The sequence below is a fragment of the Scomber scombrus genome, chromosome 13 (genome assembly GCF_963691925.1).
Source record: "Scomber scombrus chromosome 13, fScoSco1.1, whole genome shotgun sequence".
Lineage (NCBI taxonomy): Eukaryota > Metazoa > Chordata > Actinopteri > Scombriformes > Scombridae > Scomber > Scomber scombrus.
Window position 1 is genome coordinate 1,244,767 of NC_084982.1, and position 23,188 is coordinate 1,267,954.

A 23,188-nucleotide genomic window follows, 5' to 3' on the forward strand; every position below is an offset into this window, starting at 1 on the left:
GCAGGTAGTAAGATCATGAGTCATCAACTAACCAGACAGTCGGTGATTAGATCACTGGCTCCTCCAGTCCACATGTCAAAGTCTTCTTGAGAAAGACACTTAACCCCAAATTATTTCTGAAGGCTGTGCTATCAGTGAGTAAATGTATGTGTGAACGGATGAATGTTGACATGTTGTGTAAAGTGCTTTGAGTGGTCTTTGGTAATTGGCTAAATGCCTCCATTATATTTGGGACAATTGTTTGTTGAAAACAGACAATAAATGTCTTTTTTCAAATATGTTATGATGTACACATTACAAAAAAAAATTTGTGCATGGAAGTGAAAAAAGCAGGAACCCTGAACACCAAGTATGACACCTGTCATGTTTTTTTCAATCACACCGGTAAATAGCATCAGGCACAATGAGGGATATTAAAAAGAAAATAAATGTATTGATGAAGTCAATCATCATTATTCTGTCAGATCATTAACTCACAGCATTTCCACCAAAATTGAAAATGATAAAAATGTTCACGCATGCATGAGGTCCTCTGGTGTGTCTGCATTTTAATGACTTAAATGATACATTTTCCAAAAAACTTTCAGGGTATGTCTATAATACAGCACATTCTTGAGGCAGCTTTGAACAGTGCTGTGGCACCTGAACAGGAAGAAAATCAAGAGACCTCTCAAAGAGTGAACTCTGATGCAGGGCTGACTGGGTCTAATTGGTGTCAGGTACTGAGGAATAATGTCACAGTCGCAGCCTTTCCTGTGTTCTGAGTCCTCTAAAGCTGTTGAGGTTTTTACAAGCCGGGGAAGCAGAAACATGGCTTGCGGCTCTTTCGGAGTAACAAGGCAGAGGTGACAACGCCAGGACATGTTGAGTAGAAAACTATAGCAACTGTGTTTAGTTTCATGAAGCAGCAAGAAGTCACATCTCAGCAGGTCGTGTGGGACTCTGTCTGTGCTTTTCTCTGTTTGTGTTGTGTATGTGTTGGCTGAAGAATTTATTCTGCAAGGGATAATTCACTTCCAGGTCATTGCTATCAGAGGTTGCAGAGCCGGGATAATAATGCGATACTTTATCAGTCCCTAAGGGGAAATCTCTTTTTCTCTTTGTGGCTCTTCACAGGGAAGTGAGACGGAGGATCAGCTACAGTGCAACATCCTTGCTTGAGTTCTTTTGTGGAACAGCATGGGGACTAAACAGAGGTCAACCAGTTTACAAGACCAAAACTGTGTAAAAGCAAGTTCTTTTACAATAACTACAGCATAAAAAACCATCTTCTCCCGTCTTTGCAGCCAATTATTTCAGTTACTCATGTGAAAATCTATTTGTAGGTGCTTTAAACTTGCTTGACATGGTTGACACACTCTGACATTGAACGTTTAAATCTGAAATTTGGATTCTCCTCACTTTTTCTGTGAGGAAACAGAAAGTGACATAGCTATTGTGCAGAGTTCTCCGTTTCTGAAAAGAGGATAAAACAGTTTTTGGATGTTAGTAGCAATGTCTAGGCTTCAGTCCTCTGAAGGGGCGTTTCTCATGGTAGATGTTCACTGGCATTTGAGGGCCGGCGTTGCTAGGAAACACTGCCAGCTTCTCTGGTGCCGTACTAACTGGAGCATGTCACAGTCCTGGTAGCCTATGAGTAATCATATAAGCCTAACCCTAACCCAAATAGTGATTTAAAATGCCTGTCCCTTCACACCATTCAACATGTGGAAGGCCACATTGTGCAGTTAAGTCTGTATTACAATCAGAAAGTGGAAACTAATAAACTAGGGTAACTTCCACATCCATCTGTGAAGTGAATCTTAGTACTTGCCTAAACACAATCAGTGTGTTATCGAAAATGTTGTATTTATATACATTTTTTATTCACACTTTATCAATCTTGACTACATGTAGTACTCACTCCAGATGGGGGAGCTGTGAAAAGTATAATTAACTGTTATTAAGTGTATAATAAAGGATTTATTAACATTAATAAAGCATTGTTCTTGCTTTAGATCTGGTAACTGCAAAACGCTTAGTTAAATGTTAATAAGTACATAATAAAATATGTTTTAATCTTAATAAAGAAACAACAAAGCTTTGTAAAGTTTTAACAATGACATTAAGTTAGTCCAACTCAATAGCTGTGTTTGTAATGCTATTATAAAAAATTATAAGAAACTCATAATGCTTTTATCAGTGTTGTTAAGCAGCCTATGAACTGTAAACAGGTTTCTTTTTACGTTCTATAAGTGTCTTATATCACCCTTATCATTAAAAAAAAAACAACTGCAGATGCTTCCAAAAAGGTGCACTACATGGTACATTTACTGTAAGAAATGAACATCCAGTCATGGTGTGTGGCAGGTATAAAAATGCTGAGCAGGCCCACTTCATTTTTCTATCAAGATGACAAGAAGAAAAGATCTGAGTTACTTTAAAAGAGGGTTGATTGTTGGGGCATAGATGGAAGAAGCTTCAGTCACAAAGATTACTTAACTGGCTAGTGTTTTAATAGTAACATTTAGATCTATGGTAAAGACACACAGTTGATGATGCATTAGTGTGATATGTAAGAAAACCAAAAGAGCACTTCTTCCTCGTGACTGAGAATGTCAATACAGGACATGAACAGACTGTGTCAGCAACAACAGCCCATCAATAAATGAAATAGAGAGAGATATGTTAATAAGGCTGCAGTGCATAAACTCCTCATTACATACATGAATGCACATTTGAGAGTTCAGTGGTGAAAAAATCATAGACTCTAGTCTACAGAGACGTGGAAAAAAGTTATATCTGATGAGTCATTCCTCACCTTATTCTCGACCAGTGGGTGAGGGCATGTGTGGCATACACTGACAGAACAGTACAGGTCTGAAAGTTTGACCCTGATGGTGAGGGGATTTGATGGCTCTGTTATGCTGTGAGGGGCATTTTACTAGCATAGTTTCCCCTTAGAGAGAAGGTTCACTGCAAGTCAATACAAAGTTGTTTTGAAACATTTCTTTATGCCCCGATCCATAGGGAACAAGGGGTCACTGAATGGTTAGATGAGTTTGAAAATGATACTCTGGCCTTAACAGTCACCATATCTCAACCCAATTAAACAAAGGTCAAGTAGTGTAAATCACTATTTCAGGGGTCGAACCTTTTTACACAAAGTATGTAACTTTTTGAGTAGAAAAGTTGATTCCCTTCAGCCCACTGAATGGAAACTCAAGTTGTTGTATTTCTTTTTTTTAATATTTTGCAGTTGGGTTGTATTTTGCAATGGCTTAAAATATACCTAGAATAAACATGGAGACAGCCACAATCTCTCCGCCCTAACACAGTGGAGGTAATCAAGCCAAACATTCCAAAAAGTAAACACAGACTGAATGGAAACTCAAATGCAGGAGAAAGTAGAAGGTTGGAAAAAAGAGGACAGAATGCTGTTTGAGACAAATGCCTGAGTGCAATGGGCCTAAATGGGAGAGAGAGCAGAAGAGATTTATAAATGGAAAGCAGTAGGACAGAGAGTAAGACAAGACAAAAACAATCTGAGTGCAATGTGGATGAAAATGAAAAACTGAGAGAAAAGCAGAGAACAAGAGTGATGAGGTGGAGGAGGCAATAGCGAGAGTCTGATGGTGACCATGGTGACATTGAGTGACATGAATGACTCATCTCCCAAATAATAAAACCCTGGATTAGGTCGTCCCTTACCTTTGGAGGAAATGATAGAGAATTAGGAGGGGGGAGAAAGGACTGCACATCTCCATCCTGACCCTGGATGTTATGTAGACACCTAATATGAGCTCGTTCTAATCCCCTCAGCTCCGTGTCTATTTTAGTCCAACCCCTTAGGGTAAATCCTTGGGAGGCGGTGACACCTTGACTAAGAAAGATCTCCCAACTGCAAACTGTTTTTTTCATTTGTGTGCTTGGTCTGACAGTTTGAATTCTCCTCCATGTGGTGATTCACTGTCATTCCCACATGTTCTGTTCTGTTGTTTCCTCTGAGGCTAAATGTATATTCCAACCCTGGAAGTCATGATGTGTAAAGTCAAAGCCCATGCAAATAAGCCAGTTTTTTTATTTTTCTTAAAGTTAAAAATTAATTTCATTCACCTTCCTTCCTTCCTTCCTTTCTTCCTTCTTTCCTTCATTCCTTCCTTCCTTCCACCCATGTCCTTTTTTCTCACTCACTGTTTTGTAGCCGCAAAACCCCTAACGTCTGTGGACCGAATCCAGCAGCAGTCCTTTGATGCATGTCGCTTCCCATCTCTCTCTCCTTTCATTTCCTGTCCTATCTACACTGTCTCTATGATGAGGGTGTAATGCCCCCCCCCCCCCCCCCCCTTCCTCAATATATATTTAAAAAATCAAACAGGGAGACATGCGTAGACTGGAAATAAGATATGTGGAAGGAAATCTAGCTTTGAGTTATTTCAAGGGTTCCTCTATTTGATCTAGCACTGTCTGATGTAGTAAAGCATACCTTCCAGCTTGATACCTTTACACCAGCTTTCTTGTGGTGATTAGGCTCACTGTCTTCAGTTGTGTTCATATAAATATGCGTGAAATACATTGCAGTATATCTGTGTTGAGCAGGTTGGACCGCTACAGTCATTAGTGCTGCACTTTTCCTCAGTGACTGTTTATTTGGTGTTGTGTTCAACAAGCTAAGGTGCAGATCAAGACGTGTTCATATTTATAAGGAGACTTTAGTAAGAAAGCTAATGTACGTTGTTCAGAGTCTGTGGCTTTTGTATTGTAGCAGAATGCTATCAGGCTCAGTGTGACTGCCTGCTCTGACTATGATAGAATGCCACATTGCTGCTGTATTCAAGTTTTGATTTGGTCTCCATCTACTGTAGCTTTGTATTAGCACCACTGTGGCTGTTGACTTAAAGACTTTTTAATTTTAATTTTTTTAAACTATCTGTATCTAAAAATGTTACTTTTCTTTTACTAATTTTCCATTCTTTTATTCCCCTCTGATTTGATCTGATTATATGTTAATGCTCTGTGTACAGGGTTATATTTAGAGCTGGCTGCTGTGGGAGCAGAGCGACAGTCATAAGGAACATTTGCTGGTGTGTTTGTGTGTTATGTGGTATGTGTAGTGAACATATGCGCATATTTATGTCTGCAGATGTGTAGTTCCAGTCTGTGCACCTACAGCTAAGACAATGTGTACCAGTGTATCTAGAGCATGTTTTCAGTTCAAAGCAGGTTTTACTGCCTTTGGCCATGATCCATCTGTATGACTCATTCCATTCATCACAGTGTGGTCACTGTATAATGAGCTTTTTAGAGGCAACAAGCACATGAAAACCATCACTATGGCTCTGCAAATTTTTTTTTTTTATTACTGACAGATACATTAAAAACAAACACAGTTGGCAGTCAGGGATAAAAACCAATGTTCCAGTATGTCTTTATTATCTATTCATCTGAAAGAGACAAGCTGTTGACTCAACAGCTTGTCTCTTCAACAGTGTTGAGCCAAACACAGGATATGAGTAGTTGGTTTCATAATATACAACTAGAGTATTTATTTTAATGGTTTTCTTTGATTTTTCAGCACTCTCCTGCTTTCACTTGCTCACTTCAACACATTTGTACCTAAGCGGTTACATGCTTGGTCAATACACGAGGAGCAGACCCCCTACTATCTGATCTAACACCTCACCTGTTTGGTTCACTTCAAATGAAAACTGGAGATTATTCCTCCCTCACTACCATGACATTGACATTGGTGTTTTTTTAATGAAATTTGCCATGACATTAATTTTCCCTCAGGGTGAACTGGAGGTTAACATACAGTACTGTGCAAAAGGTTTATGCACTATGAATAAGGATGCTCTCAAAAATAATGCCATTAATGGTTTTATATTTATCAACAAACTTCATACAAAGTTCAATAAACAGAAGAAACCTTAATAAAATCAGTATTTAGAGCAAGCATGCTTTGCTCTTGATTTTATTCCACACTGACTCCATGATGTTCAGGGTTCAGATCAGGGTTCTGTGGGGGCCAAACCATCTTTTGCAAGACCTCTTCTCAGGAAATGTTACACATCTGCATCAACCCAGTGTCCACCATCTAAATTCTGTTCTCTACAATATGTCTTTAACAAGCTACTGGGATCTTAAAAAGAAGAATGTCAATGACATTGTTGATTCATTAGTATGGCAGCTAACAATTATGTGCTGAATGCAAAACACGTATTATATATGTGTGAAGGTACCATCTCTCATTATCCCACGCAAACACATACACACATGTTGGACATAACACAGGGCCTTTATGGCAATGAAGCTGACAATGGTAGGAACAAAGATATGGTGCTGATGAATAAATGGATGGATGGATGAATAGCATTGCTGATACTAACTGACACCCAAATGATCATAAACTAACTGTATACATGTTTGTGTTTTTCCCAAAGAGCAGCTTTTGCTTTATATCAATAAAGTCACATTGTGAGAGGGTTGTTGAAAGGTATTGTGTGAAATGGGAAAAATCACAAACATCAGTAAAAGAATATTAGAACAGAGACATTCATCTATTCCACAGATTTAAACCTCTGATACTAAAAGTATTTTACTTTTTCCTCTCTTCCTCTACCTCACCATTCATCCATCCATCCATCCATCCCCTCCTGCAGATTATGGGTGGCCTCTACCACCTGAGCTGTGTCCCATCTGGATCTACCTGGATGTCCTGTTCTCCACAGCATCCATCATGCACCTCTGCGCCATCTCTCTGGATCGATACATCGCTATTCGAAACCCGTTCCAACACAGCCGCTTCAACTCCCACACCAAGGCCCGTATCAAGATCATGGCAGTCTGGACGATTTCAGTGGGTAAGGACACACACACACACACACACAGACACAGACACAGACACACACACACACACACACACACACACATAAAAAAAACATAAGCCAGCTATTTTCATGTTGAAATTTTAATGACTTGCTTCTCTGTGTCCCTAATCATACCCTGGGCATCACCGTTCAATGAGTTTGCCATTTGGTTTACGAACATTTTAAGCATCAGCAATGTAACTTCCTGGCTAGTATCAACTATCAGCTGTAAAATGATGAAAGCTTTCACAAACACCATTTTAGAATATAAGTTTTGGGTAAAAAGTGTTTATGTGCATTTAGTCTCCACTACAGTCCTGTTTGTAACTGTAAAACTAAAAAACGGGAAGTACAGAAGATTTACAGTTAAGTTAAGAAATACGAGCATGGCAGGTAAGAGTGAAATGACTGGAGAAACCTGAGAATAACGGGAGATTTAAAAGGTCTGGTATGGTTTCCTCTGCTGTAACTTTTCGCTGTTCTTTTTCTCTCTTTCCTGGATATTTTATTTGCAATAGCTTTGTACAGATTGTTTTCCAATAGTTTCTTCACAGAAACCTTCCACGCAAATATTTTTTACAGAAACAAAAGAGACACTCCTGTAAATGGTAAATGGACTGTACTGATATAGCACTTTTCTAGTCTTTTTGACCACTCCTGTGAATGAAGAAGGAAAATCATAGATAGAACATTTTAAGGACGGCCTTTTGAAAAGCAGTTGAGAAAGCTTTTGTGAGTACAGAAGGTTAAATACAGCAGTACTGCAGACGTTTACAGTCTATTTGCTCGAGGTTGTCATGTGGTTGGAATACAGGTACACAGATCATACAGTAAGGTCAAAGAGTAGGTTCACATTTTTTCAAGTCAATATAAAAACAATACTTAAATGCTCATTTTTGGTGTGCTAAAACATTCATAGCTGGAAGAAATGTAAATAATGTTAGCCACAGAGCTAACCAGCTAACAAATCTTGATTAGCTTTGTATTGTATATAAAAATAAACATAAACTACATAATACTAATTTATTATTGAACAGTTAATCGTCATCATTTGTTTTGTATGCTCAGATTTTTCATGTTCACCAGGCTTGCAGTGGTGGTTAAATTAAATAATAGGAAATGTGCCATGTGAACACTGTGTCATGCTGTCTATAATTAGAACCAATTTATAATGAACATTTCCAGGAATATTACAAAGAAATGAATGTAACAAGTCAGTTATTTTCTAGGAAATGACAGGACTTGTAGAACAAAGTCTTAAGTCATATTTACTACATAACATGCTTTCCTAGGGGGGCACAAGGGAGTTGGGGGTTTGGGGTTGATTCAGGGTGACAGTGTAAGGAAATCATTATCTTTAGTGTTCTTCATCATGACATTTGTATTTCTTTCTCAGTATTAAAGTTATCCACTGATAACTGTCTGTACATCCATGCAAACAGGAACTGATATGCTCATTCTGTATATTTTTAATGGCACCAATTTGCCAAAGGCTAAAAATCTGGGGTCACTAAGTATTTAAATTTTGTCTACAGTATAATATTTACTAGTGTAGCATTAGCATTAAACCCATAAATATGAATCTCGTATTGGTGCTGCATCAAGAGGATGGCCAAATTCAGTAGGATACATCCTCTGGGGACCATGAATTTCATGACAATTCAAACAATAACTGTAGACGTGTATAATGTGTAACTCTGATCCAAAGTTGTTGATTGACTGAAACACTGACATTGCCATCCCAAGAGGTAGAGTTAATAAAATCTTTAAACATCCCCCAATCTCTCTCAAAAGAGACAAACCAAACCATAGCTCATGCAGCTTCATGGTTTGAAGGTAGAGGTACCACAATTAGAGGTGGCGTCATCACAATAAAACATACTACACAACTCTGATCACATACCAAGACATCTGAGCACACAATTTGAAATTCACCTATTAAGGCTCTAAAAATAACAGTGTTTGTTCCTGATTTACTAAGATCCCAAATAATGGGTACTAAATTGCGTGCACGGTGCAATAGATTGTGTGTTTCGCTTGCGTGTGTTTTGCAGGTGATCTACTAGAATAACTGTGTAAATGAAAACAGGTGCAACAGGGTGCAGACAGCAGTATTTAAATGAGGGTTTTGTGTCTTAATGGAGAGTTTGGACGAGCAGAAAGCTGCAAGAACAAAATGAAATGTGATCAGGTTCTAGTGGAAGAGGTTAACTAATATATTGAGTTATAACAAAAACAAACGTATGGGAGAGTATTTGTGACAAAGACAATGCTGTTAGTAAAACCACAAATATTCCACTCCAAAATTATTAACACAGGTGGAAAAAGTCCTTCCTGTGTGTATTCTGTCATTGTGCCTCCGTCTCCTCGTCTCTACAGTAACAGCTGGTTATACCTGTCCTTCAAAGGTTTTATTTATAGACGCAGTTAGCATCAGAAATAAAACCTTCAGGTTTGGTAAATCACAATGCGTGTGCTAAATAACATATTTACATTTTCTCCTCCCTGTATTTTGCACACTGGGGTTAAAACGTCTCATATTACATTCATTATGGTAAACTACTAAATGGACAGAGTGTATTATCTTGCACAGTTGAAAGACGCAAACCTCAGTGCGCTGAGTTAGTAGATCAGCTTGCATATTTTTTTGCAGGTGATGTCAAGTTTGCACACGTTTCTACACACGCAGACCTTTAGTAAATCAGATCTTTTGTGTTTTGTGGTTGAGGATGAAACACACTGTGCTATATGTGTGGCTCAGTTAACACAGACAGCAAACCCACTAACCATGTGAGTGGTAGGCCAGTCCACTCATCATGAGAGGCAGTTTTCCACTGTTTAAGACACAAGTGACGTTTATGACTCCATATCATTTTCATGGAGGCGAGGGAACAATCAGGTTTCGATAATTGACTTCTGCCTGCCTGGCTGGTATCCAGCTGTTCAGGTCAATGGACCTAGATGAGCAGGAAATGTAATGATGGGGCTTCAGAGTAAGGCCTGCGGCCGCACGGTGATGGGGGTGGTGGGAGTGATGAGCAGAGCGCAGAATAGCTCTGCACGGCCATTATTCACATTCAGTGCAGGCAAACAAAGGAACATGTAAAACAGTGTGAAAATCATGAATTTTGGTTTCAGCTGATAACATGTCAGTTAATAACCTGCAAAAACAAGACTTAAGTTATTATTTGATTGAAGTTGAAGAGAGAAAAAAAAAATCTACTTTCTTGTCATTAGTAATTTGTTTTGCTCATTATTAGTCGACACACTTTCACATTTAGCAAATCAAGATGAGAAATGGCAGAAATTTGACATTTCTGCTGATGGTAGTCTGCCCAGTGTTCTGATTATATTAAACTAATACACAACAGGAACATCATGGCTCTGTGTCAGCAATGTTTGGTTTACTTCACCCTTACATCATACTGTATATAATTGAGTTATCCTGATTTTGCAAGATAAGATCAAGTACAATCTCCAGTTTGTTCAAAATAGTGACACAGAATGAATCCAGAGGCATGAGACAGAGTAAATGAAGAACTGTCACATGCCTGATATGAGAAATAATCCTGTGCTGCCTCTTTTACAGTGTTCTGTTTAACAGAAGTAGCGTTTCATGTTTTCATATTTGAAATGAACAGTGGAGATGCTGTTGTTTCACATCAGTTACTAAATGATGTGACCATTTAGTTTATGGCTGAATTAGCATCTAGCTGATGTGATCATATAAACAGGTTCAGTAACATTACATTACATTATTTATTTCTGTCTTTATTTTACTAATCAACACTGAGAAAAAAAAGGTCTGCCTTGGGCTTCTGATGTGTGTCTAAAAATGGTTATTTATGTAATGTGAACTGTTATACAGGCTGTGTCTATATTGATTAACATAGAAGTGTACAGTTTCGTCTAAGGGCGAAATCATCAAACTCAAACTTTGGGGTGGACAGATTGGGGAACAAGTGAGCAAATTACAGTCTGTGTGTGCATGTGTGTGTGTGTGTGATGAAAGCAAATCATTTTCATAATGATTGGAAATGTATCAGCAACTGAATATCAAATTGTGGCATTTAATCACTACTGAATACTTTATATTGAAATTTAAATACCACATAATTTATTTCACTGAAATATTCGACTTGAAAACCACCTTTCTGAATATTATCTTGTGTCAAGTTGCACAAATCCAAAAACTTTACTTCCAGTATATATTTAGTTTTGGGCTCTCAGAACCATCCATAACATATGTTCAGATCTGAATCTCACCAAACATATTTAAGCACCCAGTTTTACAGTTTTTTGACTTAATTCAAATGTTTTGATCTGATTTGAGATAATTGAGCAACTTGAATAAAGTTTTTGAATATAAGGGAGGCACATTTTCTACCTGAATCTGAGAACCCTAAAATATATACTGACATTTTCTTTTTCAAAAATTGAGAATTTTACAAAGTGAAATTCTGACTACAAAAAATCAGAAGGGTGGTTTTCAGTGCAATACATTCAGTGGTGTTTAACAACATTAAAGTATTCAGTGGTGATAACATTTCATAATGTGATATCCAGTTGCTGATATAATTCAAATTATTATTGTAATTATTTGCTAGGTAACTCAGCTCTGTCCCTGCTGTCCCTGTCCTCCTTGCTGTGCCATGTGACTACATGCTGACTGTAGTCACATAAATGAATTACAGCAACAGATCATAACAGTGAGATAAAGATGGCAGACTGTCTCGTAAAATTCTCTTGGACAAAGAAATGACTAAAATGATTAAATGATTCAGATAAACTTGATTATCTTTACCACAGCCAATGTGTAACTTTAGATGCACACAGAAGTACAAGCACATTAAATGAAAGTTTGTTTCATTCACATTGAGATTTTATGTTTTCACTCACTTGTGTTTCTACTGATTGCTCAATAAATTGCAGGTATGCACATATTATATTGGACAGTTATTCATCATTTATTTCAGTTTTGTAATTAGGATGAGTAAGGCAAATACAAGGTATGAAAAGAATCAGTGTAACTTAACCAATGGCATATTGACTGCAAAGATAGTATTTCCCTCTTTACCGATGTTATGAGATAATGACATCGTCCTAAACACACTGACAGTTTGAGGAACTCACTTGTCTTTTAGTCTGTTTGATAAAGAAATGTCTTAAATCTGCCCTTTCTTTCCCCTGCAGACTCACTCATAGTTGCTGAGTTGTGCAGTGATAGAAGATCAAATCATTTATTTACTGACAAACAATAACCACAAACTAACATTATCATGCCTGCAGCAGTGATAGGAGAAGCAATAAGAGACCTCAGGACAACAGCTAGTCATATTGAGGTTGGCTGCTAGCCAAGTTCAATAAGATTTTTTTGTCTCAACAACAATAATGAACTTCAACACAACATACGACATGCTGCCAACACTATCGTAGTGTGAGTGTTGTTTTAATTAGACAATGTCTTGCTGCTCAACTCCAATCCAAATCTTATCAGTCTGCTTTTTTTCTGCTTCTTTTGCCTCTATCTCTTTTTTACTGGGAACTGTGCACACACAGTTTATGTTCTTCTTTTGTTTCTTTTGTGGTACACTGATGTAATGATTGCCATGTTTACAGTCTTAGATTAGCATTTTAGCATGCTCATTTCACATTTGCTGATTAGTACTAAACACAAAGTTCAGCTGAGGTTTTTGGGAATGTCAGTTTTTCAGGTCTGGATGAGGTTGCTAGATGAAAGGTCAGGGGGTCACTAAGGGTGGTACAGTTCATCACATGGCAACCCAAACCTAGAACTACTGACAAGTTTCACTAGAAGTACAAAACACATATTTTCTTTACTCTTTGGTGCTGATTCTAAACAAGGTCCTGTAACCACAGTCTTCAGAGACGAACATGTTGTCCAATGCAACAGTCTGACTCACTGACATGTTCTTATTAGTTTTTGGACAACAATGGAGATCATTAGCAGACTATTTTCTGACCTTCGGGCCTGGGCTGTGGGATATTGCCCAGGAAATGTGATGATGGCAACAAAAGATTGATCAGTTTTTCAATATGATATAAATACTGTTAAATGTCATAACCTTTTAATAAATAACAAAGCCTCAGCCAATACCAACGATAATACTCACAAAATATACATTAGCAGGACAAATTCAGCCTTTTACTCCACACTGGAAAACAAAGTCTCGATGATCTATAAAAACATCCCAACCAGAAAAGGACAAAGGCATCATCATTGACACATTGTCCTTGACAGCTGAATAGTCTCCTAATGGTAGAAGCAAAGGGCACTGAAGAAAGCCTTTCTGCACCAAGAACACATTAATGGTGTTCTTGTAATAGTCAGAAGTCTATTAATAAATGTCTGCCTTTCAGATGCTGAAGGAATGGCACCCAAGTCATCTTATAATGATTTTTTATTGTTATAATTTACATTAATGTATCTCTGTGCTTTGGCTGTTTAAGTGTAGCTCTGTACACCCACACACTCCTATATACATATGAAAACACTGACCAGCAGGGCTGGATCTAACACACGGGCAATCTGGGCAAGTGCCGAAGGGGCCCTTGAAAAGAAAGGGCCCCCCAATGATGTGAGCAGTATTATAAAATGAAAATTTCCAAGAAAGTTACTTCTCATGATTGATTGGGTTTTATTATTTATTATTATTTGATGGCTGTGATGATTGGTAAGCAGAAAATGAACAGAAACAACCAAAGGAAAAGGAAAGGAAAGAAGTGACTGCAATGAAAAAAATAATTCAAAAAGACTAAAAATGAAGAAGAGGAGGAACATGAATTAATTATGGGGGTGGGCATGAGTGTCAATGCCCAGGGGCCTCCGCGGGTACTAATCCAGCCTTGCTGACAAGCAACATGCTTTCCAACTTTTCTTTACATGGCTTTATCTCTTAGCAAATGAATGGAGCAAAGTCTACAAGCTAATGTGTGTGCTGGTTCACTCACAGTGATATATACTACCCACCTAGAATGTTATCACTCGATTGAATGGGAGTTATCAGCCTCATAGATATGGATTAGAAGGGGCCTGCCACACCAACTAGTAGATTCAGAAGGGTGTTGTCATCAATTGGTAAGTTGGACGTCACCTTTGAGTTAAAGACGCCATCTAGCGACCGTAGTAGAAGTGAAGTTCAGATTAGCTCAATATAAACTGAATTGATAAAATAGTAAGATAGTTCCCATGTTAAGAGGAAACGGCAGAAGACGGCAGAAACTTTGAGAAAGGTACTTAAAAGATAAATCCTTCAACCTCTGATGCCTGGAGATACGATATAAATGATAGAAAAAAGCAGATTATAACAAAAGAATATTAAAATATATAATATTCTAACACAGTCCAGAAGTGGGACTATAATGAGTCCACTGAAGTCTGTTGATATAACAAGACCATTATAGTGAGTCTAATTAAGTTCAAAGAAATAATTGTGTGAATAAGTTCAACAGCCGTTTTTCCCATCACTCAAAGTGAAAGGGGGTCAGGTGGAGTGGAGCAGGTAGGAGGATGTGTGTGGGGAATGAGGAAGGTGTGGAGGTTGAAGTCGATAGCTTGAAAAAGTACATATGAGGCAGAGTAGGAAAGGAATAAAAGACTTTAGACCAAACTGAAACTACAAACGATTCCACTCCTCATTAAATCAATCAACCGTTCCTACACCCGATGTGTTTTCTCCAAACATTATTGACCAAAAACCAAAGCACTAATTCATTTGGAGTGAGTTGTCAGCCTTGGCTAATGCCTCTGTGCTCCTCTATGGCCCTGAAGTCTGTGTTTGCTTCCTGTTGCCTCCACTTCATTATCTCTGTCATTCCGCACTGAGGCTGCTAATGACCGAGTCATGCCGGAGCTGCAGATAGCTAATTTAGCCTTCCTTCCTAGTCCAGATCCAAAGCATGATAGCTTGGATTCACTCATCATTTACATTCTCTTCAATAAACTAATGCATTTATGTCATTTATGTGAGATCTGGTTACTTCTGGAGAAAGGTTTGACTGTTTTACTGTTGTGTTGACCTCCTCTGCAGCCAGCTGTACATTTAGCTGTTTGTGAGTCTTTGAAATAAGGAAGCAGTGCAGATATAACTACCTATGTGGGCACTGAAAAGCAAGTATGGTCTCAAAATATGACAAAACCATGGTATAATAATGAGATAGTTATTAGTATTTACCTCAACTAAAGAGAAAAACGGGTTACCCACAGCACACCCACGCAACAGCTAAAGTAACAGTCCAGTTACAGTAGGTAGTGTCTTTTAGCTTAAAATAGTGGTTGACAGTATCTCACAATTAATATAGCAGATGTAGCTGTCCAGTACCATCAAAACTGTTTATAGGCTCAGAGCTGACAATTAAACTTTAAAGCTGATGTTCCAAGACCTGCATGGCTCTAGTGATAGCAATGTTAGTCATTCCAATTAAATGTCTCCACCGCTATGAGATGGATTGCCATGAAATTTTATTCAGACATTCATGGGTTCCTGTAATTAGAGCCCGCTGATTTTGATGAACTCCTGACTTGTCGTCTAGCACTATCATTAGGTTGACATTTGTGGCTCAGATTGAAATTTGAAAATTGAACACATAATGGATGGATTCTTTTTTTTACCATTATTTTTACATGCGTCACCATACCATGCCGTCATGATGTGGTACCACCCTTACGATGAGGATGAAATTCTGCTTTTCCTATAGAAGAACCAACATGTCCTCCACATTAAATGACAGATAATGTCTACTCTGGTGCCCCCTATCAGCCGTAATTGGCCGGGCAACATCACGTGTCTTTGCTTTCCACAATTGTTATAAATCGATGCTTAAAAGTAATGGTGTTTTGTGAGGTGTGACAGTGCTGTGGATAAGGTCTGGTTATGTTTCAACATTAAAACCATTTGGTTAGATTAAGGGAAAGATCATGGTTTGGATTAGAGCAGTGGTCTCCGACCCTGCTCCTGGAGAGCTACTGCCCTGCATGTTTTAGGGTTCTCCTCACTCTAACACACCTGATTCTAAAAATGAACTCGTTATCAAGCCCTTGACAAGCTGTGGCTGCCTGATAACGAGTTAATTATCAAAATCATGTGTGTTAGAGTGAGGAGATACCTAAAACATGCAGGGCAGTAACTCTCCAGGAGCAGGGTTGGAGACCACGGGATTAGAATGATTACTTTGTTAGAGTTAGTTATTTGGTGTAGATTAAAGTTACTACTTCCTTAAAGTTAAGTTACCTTCATCATCGTGGCTGCAATAAGCATGGTGTTCTGACTGTTCTGACTCATGGTTGGAAACAGGAAACAGTAGTCTAGTCCTCTAAGTCCACTCTTGGGTTGGCTATCATTTTTCCATTATAGCAAAATGAGAGTGTTTATTTTCATGACTTTATTACTCTGTGTTGTGAGTTATTGGTACTTTTCGTTAGTGGCAGACCACTTTCGTCATTTTGATTATTCCTCCTTTCCTTACTTTTATTTCCACATTTGCTTTGTAGTGTCACTTCTGCTTTGTCTCTGACAGAGAACATGTTTTGTATTCTTTTAAGCCTGGGGAAGCTATAAGATATGACTCTAACACATTACAGTTTGTTTTGATGATGCAATATCAGGCTGTTCAATATTCAGCTGAGAACTCTGCCATATACTCAGTTCATTCATACCTGCAGGGATGTTTGTGATCAGTATATAAATAGAATCAGCAGACTAATAAATATTATTTATTTTATGTTTAAAGCATATGTTGGCCGTATACCTGCTGACTGTGTGTGTGTGTGTGTGTGTGTGTGTGTGGAATGTGCATTTAGTGGAATGAATGTTATTTATCTAGTTTTATCTTTTTACTTATTTATTAATTTGAGATCCGTCCTCACTTGGTGCAACTGTTGTATTTTTTTTTACAATGACAATGAAAGGAATCTTGAATCTTGAATCTTCAATCCTGAGAAAATTATAATTGGGATTAGTTTTAGTTAGAGCATCATGTGCATCTTAATGGACTCATTTCCTATAGGCTTAAAAACCTACACTTTTGGGGGTCATGTCATGGCAAGCTAGAGGACAAATGAGGAAACAACAGCACTCACTCAATATAGCACTCACTCAAAGCTCTTTTACACTACATGTCACATTCGCACATTCATACATTGTGTGTACGGCAGCTCAGAAGGGACAGCATTCAATTTGTGGAAATATTCACATTATTTTGAATTTGTAGGAGGAAATAAGAGCAAGAACATTCCAGTAACATGTAAGTTGTGTGTGTTGGTCTGTTGCAGTGATGTAGAGATGTGTTTAAAAGCCTGGATGTAGTTTATAACTTGTATGTGAGCATATGTTTGAGAAGCTACTTTAGTCCAATAAAGACTGTAAATGGAACATTGTGTGTGTCATTCCTGCTGTTAGTGTAAAGATTTACAGATGATGGGTCAGACTTGGCTGTGTGATGATGGTACAGTCATTCTATTTAAAGGAAGTCTGGACTAAAACAACACTAAAGTACTCTAACCAGTTACTGTTCTCACAAGGTAATGCTGGAATGTAACTAGTTACTTTTTAATAGCAGTAACTTTGTCATGTAATGAGTTACTTTTAAAAGTAACTTTCCCCAAACACACAATGAAAAGTCCTGTGCACTGAAATGAACACAGTATAAATACAGTCTAGCTAGTGGTTGCCTGGAAGGTAGAACTGCAATCTAAACACTGACAGTATTCTTTGGTAAACGCTCTGCAGTGAAACACACCATTTGTAGCTAATGGGGAAAAACAGCAGTATGTATTTTGGATAGCTCTCTGTTTGTTCCAGAGTAATGATCTGTCTTGTTTTGAATACAGCTTCAACAAGAGAGTTTGTAATTGGTTGAAATTTAATATTTTTTTCCTATCGTTTTTATCAGAGTAACCAGGTTTCTGTCATTGCCATCCTTTTTAAAGCAGCATCACTCCCCGTCAGGGTTTTGTTTTGTTCCCACAGTTTCTGGGCTGACTTCTGTGACCTTTTGAAGTTTGACGTTTTTAATATGTATATGCAATCAACCCGAGGGTAAACCTTGAAAAAAGCCCATTGATGCAACTGGGCTGAAGCTCCATTGGGTTGACAAGAGGAACAGTGGAATAATGTGATGTCAGCATGGCAGGCAGCAGGTCCCGCCCTCAGGCAGCATCACAGCAGATCAAACGTGCTCCTGCCAACGACACACTCTGCCACCTATGAGACCAATGACATTATTTCAGGGTTTATTTCATTTTTAATTTTCAAGCCGCAGCCTCAGTTTTCTCCTCGGGTGTACCGAGATGAGGAGGAGAAGTCAGCACTGCCGTTTCCTTGTGGGAGTGTGGTGGCTGGCGTTAAGTCAAGCCCAGAAATGTTCCAGCGGTGAGTCGTGGTTATGGTCTGATCTGATTGGACGTAACATCAGGACTTACACATTGTTGCACAGAGGACAAGAGGGGGTGTACATGCAGACACTGGCACGGTTCAGTGCATGCTGAAAAAGTGTGCGTGCGTGTGCATGTGAGTGTGAACATCTCCAAAATTACATAATCCAATCTGAAATGTTCATGTTTCTTCACAAATGTGTTTCTCTACACCAAACACCCTACAATGAAGAGACACACACAAACACACACACATACACACACACACACACACACACACACACACACACACACACACACACACACACACGCACTATCTCACTTCCCTGTTTCAATTCATGAACTCTTCACATAATTTAAGATGATAGCAGCAACTGGAGGAAACTGTGGGGAAATGGTGGCTATTTTAAACTGTAAGTATTTATATATTTTGTTTAACCCTTACATACTGTTTGACTTTTCACGTCTTCTTTTACTCTGAAATTTGATGACTTATCCTAAAGTGGCCCAAAAATGCACAAAAATGAAAACGTATTAAAACATTATACTTTTGTATAGGTGCTACACATTTTTGTCCATTGAGGCTGTTCTGGGTCAAATTATCTCCGTATCTATTGACATGTGTTTTAGTGAAATGAATAGTTAATAGTATGAATAAGATAGTAGTTATGAGGATTTCTTTTTATGATGTAGCAGTGAAGACTGATGGGGGGGGGGGTCGGTGGAGGTTTCCAAAGCTGTTTGATCTGCAAGCACTTCTGGCACCATGATTGTGAGTGTGACATACTTGCCCAGGTGTAACTCCTCTCATCCAATATGAGCTAGGATAGATTTTAGCCCCCTGTGACTCTGAACAGGAAGTGTGCATAAATAACAGATGAATGGATTATCATGCATTCATGCTATTGATTTATATGGTGGTGAAATATGAGCATGCTATAGGCTGAACTGGTTTTGATTCTGTTCGTCTCAGGTTGTGTTGTTTTCCTTTTGGCTTGGTGGAAACCTGGCTGTAAGGTAATGTTGCATAATGGCTTTAATCCTGTAAATGCATGGAGGAATTGAAAGCAGGTGTCATATACGGACAAAATCAAATATGTGTCAATATTCTTTAGTAGTTTATGTTTCTTAAATGGTAAATGCCTTGAATTTATACAGTATACCAAAACACTTTACAATGTGCCTCTGACTGAACCACGCACACACACACACACACACACACACACACACACACACACACACACACACACACACACACACACACACACACACACACACACACACACACACACACACACACACACACACCCCAAAGGCAGCCATGCTATGCTAAATGGGTAACTGGGGTTTAGTTCAGTCTCAATCAAGGGCAAGCTGAGTCAGGGATTTAAACATCAACCCTGCAATTAATGAACAACTTTGCTCAACTTTCCAAGGCATGGCCATTTATAATGATGGGCGCATGGATGTTTCCATTACATTCATCCTATGAGGCAACAATGAATGCAATACTGCACAATATGCAATACTTTTCCTCCTCATAACTGTCTTGCATTGTAGTTTTCTTACATATTTTGAGGTTTTAGGTTGCTTTTTAATCTGCTCTTACCTTTGTTTTGCTGCCTACTGGGCCAACTGTAGTTCAGGAGGTAGAGCAGTCCACCAATTGAAAGTTTGGCAGTTCGATTCCCGGCTCCTCCAGTCTACATGTCAATGTGTCCTTGGGCAAGATAACCCCAAAATTGCTCCCGTTGCTGTGCCAACGGTGTATGAATGTGTGTGAATGGTTGAATATGACATGTAGTGTAAAAAAGGTCAAAAAGACTAGAAAAGTGCTATATAAGTACAGTACATTTACCATTTACCCTCCTGATGGGCAATACGTAGCTTCAATGATGTGTAGAAACGGCAGAAACAGAATGAATTATGAAACTAGACAATAGAAGAAATGACATCCTTCACCTTCACAGTTATGATGCAGCCACACAGATGTACAGTGTAGATATAGATTGAGCCCAAGCATATCGTTGATCTAAAAGTACAGTCCATTTACCATTTATCATTTTTAACTTCAAGGTTTTTGTATATATGTTCTTATTTATTTATGTAGCTTCTGTATGAGCTACTGGATACCTGAATTCCCCAAATGGGGATGAATAAAATATCTATCGATCTGTCGATTTATACAAAATTCCATGGTAACCAATCCTACAGTTGTTTTAGACTACACAAAGTCTAAAAAAGACTACATAAGTGTAACTTATGTGTTTTTTTAATTCCCTTCAAATGTCAAAACGGGTCAAATTTGACCTGAACAGTATGTCAGGGGTTAAAGAGGGAGACAGGGATAGAAGAGGGTGAAAGACAAAGTCAAAATTGAAGAGGACAGAGATGGAGAGAAGAAGAGATAGAGGGAAGGAAACAAGAAAGATGTTTCTCAGGTGTGAAACTGTATGAGGCAGAATAAACACAGCATTAAACACGGTTATGAATTTCCAGCGTTCCTTGTTGAACACAAACATGACAAATATTGATTCACTGGAGTGGAAACGTCTTCTGACACAAACCACATTTATTACAAACCATTTCCTGCAAGGCTTGTTTTCACTTTTCCGCTCAGTGAAGTCTGAAGGAAGACATCTGCGTCACTCAGCGCTGAAGCCTTTTTTTGTTTGTTTACTTCCTGCAGGAGAGTTAACCTGAGTTTATTTGAACAAATGATCTCAGGAGAGAAAACAGTAGAAAAATACAATCTGCACTGTGGGACAACATTTTGAAACCAGGTCTTTGTGTTCTTAAAATGCTTATTCATCGTCAGAGTTAAATACAGCATGTCAAGCATGTTGTTTGAGTTTCTGTAACTAATGTATTTCCTATATTCTCATTAATTTTGCCCTCATAGAACCTTATAGAACAAACTTGAAGATGTTTCTTGAAGTAATTTTCTTAAAAGGGAAATATAATATGTATGTTATGGACCTAAGTGATTGTCTGTTATGTTGGATGTCAGTGTCCAAGATCAAAGTTCCAAAACATGAGGTCAATGTGTGTAGAAATGCTCCCTGCAAGTAACAGATTGAGGCTTCCCAGCCAGCATGTCCATGTGGGCCCCATGAGGGTTACATTTGGGCTGCAAATATGGGTCCCAAGTGGGTTTGTCTGCAGTTTCCATGGTGGCCCCACCTGTGTTTGCCCACACGGTCCCATTTATGTGGGGCCCATGTTTCTGAAACAATATGGGGCCCATACAATTTGCCCTGTTTATGCCCATGCCTGCTTAGCCCACTTACATCCCTTATGGGGCTCATACAGTCATCCCACATGGGCTTCACATGTGGGGCCCATGTTACTGAAACCATGTGGGACCGGCAAAATTTGCCCAGTTCAAGCCCATGACCACCAGAGAAAAACACGGATGCTAAACGTACGTAATTAAAGGGAACATTATTAAAAATATAGCCCGCATTTAACCCATGTAGGGCCCACATGGACACGCTGACTGGGCTCAACCTTAGTTTCATAAGAGACAGTTTTTTCTACCATGCAGACAAACTGACATTGACTCATTGCACAGGTATATAAACAGCTTTCAGTTTCCAGAGCCTTTTTTGCTTTTCCATGTGTTGTTAGCGTTGTCCACTCTCATACTACAGATTCCGGCTCAAGTGCGTACAGATGTTTTTTGGAAGTTGTCATTTCAAGTAGAGAGCAAGAAAAAAAGAAGTGTAATCCTACTACTGTGGTTTATTTCATGATTTGCAAGCAGATTATCTACCTCTGAGAGCTGTCCAATCAGAATTGGGGGAGGGGATTTAAAGAAACAGGAGCTAAAATCTCCTTTTGCAAACAGAGGCTAAACTAAGGGGCTCCATAAAGGGGCAGTATAATATAAATAAGGAGTTTTTGAACTGTAAATCATACTAAAGTATTCCAGTACAGCCCCGAATTGAAAACATATTCCCTGGTGATGTGCATTATATATCCCCTTTAAAAAATATAGGTTCTTTTCAAACAGTGATTTAACTGCTAAGATTCAATTCAATGTTGATATTGTTCAATGAAGTAGTGAATCTAACATCTTAATACCTGCAGGAAACCTGTTTAAAATGACTTCAGAACACATTATTTTCTTATTAAAATTAACACAATTTCTGTTTTATGATTTCCTTTTCCTTTTTATTTCACTGTCATATATACAGTGTGTGTGTGTGTGTGTGTGTGTTTCCTATTATGATCTACCATTCATTTTGTTGTTGCACAAATCACACTCTTTACCCCAATCATTTTCGTCATTTTGAGTCTGCCCATATTTTGCGCAGATTGCACTGATAAATTAATAATGACTCTTCTTGGTTTTTTACTCTTTTTTGCTCTTATTGCACTTACAGCAACGTAACGAGTTGACTCTCCACCTGTTAGTCTCTCTGCTGCTCTACTGTACAGGCCTGCATCTCTTCTCCCTGACGCTTCACATTTCTCCATCAGTTCCCTGTTTACGTTACCAGCTAACCTCTGTGTATACTGCAGGAGGGATGTTCACGATACACACGCCCTTATCCTTGCCATATATTTGACACATTCAAATGAATACACCCCTTAAAATCAAGAGGGCTTCGTGACCCCCAGTGGATCTTTGGTGACCCCCTGAGGGGGTCACGCCCCCCCCCCCCGGTCTGGAATCACTGGTCTAGTTTACACTCTCTTCCAGGCAGTGGCTGTGCTGGTCTCACAGCTGCTCATCAGCAATTCTGCAACATTTTGATTTGAGATCATTTAGAGTGACTCTACTGGAAGGGCCCCATATCTTTCTGTCTAATAATAAACCATGCTTGTGTTACTTTAAATGGTAAATGGTAAATGGACTGTACTTATATAGCGCCTTTCTAGTCTTTTCGACCACTCAAAGCACTTTACACTACAACTCATTCACCCATTCACACACATTCAT

General features: G+C 38.6%; 1 protein-coding gene across 1 annotated transcript in view; it reads left to right on the plus strand.

Moving 5' to 3' along the window:
* Nucleotides 1-23,188, plus strand: part of htr2aa (5-hydroxytryptamine (serotonin) receptor 2A, genome duplicate a) — a 94,405-nt gene that overhangs the window by 49,384 nt on the left and 21,833 nt on the right. Inside the window, exon 2 of the mRNA XM_062432219.1 lies at nucleotides 6,642-6,842. Coding sequence (XP_062288203.1) covers nucleotides 6,642-6,842 — 201 coding nt within the window. The remainder of the gene's footprint in view (nucleotides 1-6,641; nucleotides 6,843-23,188) is intronic.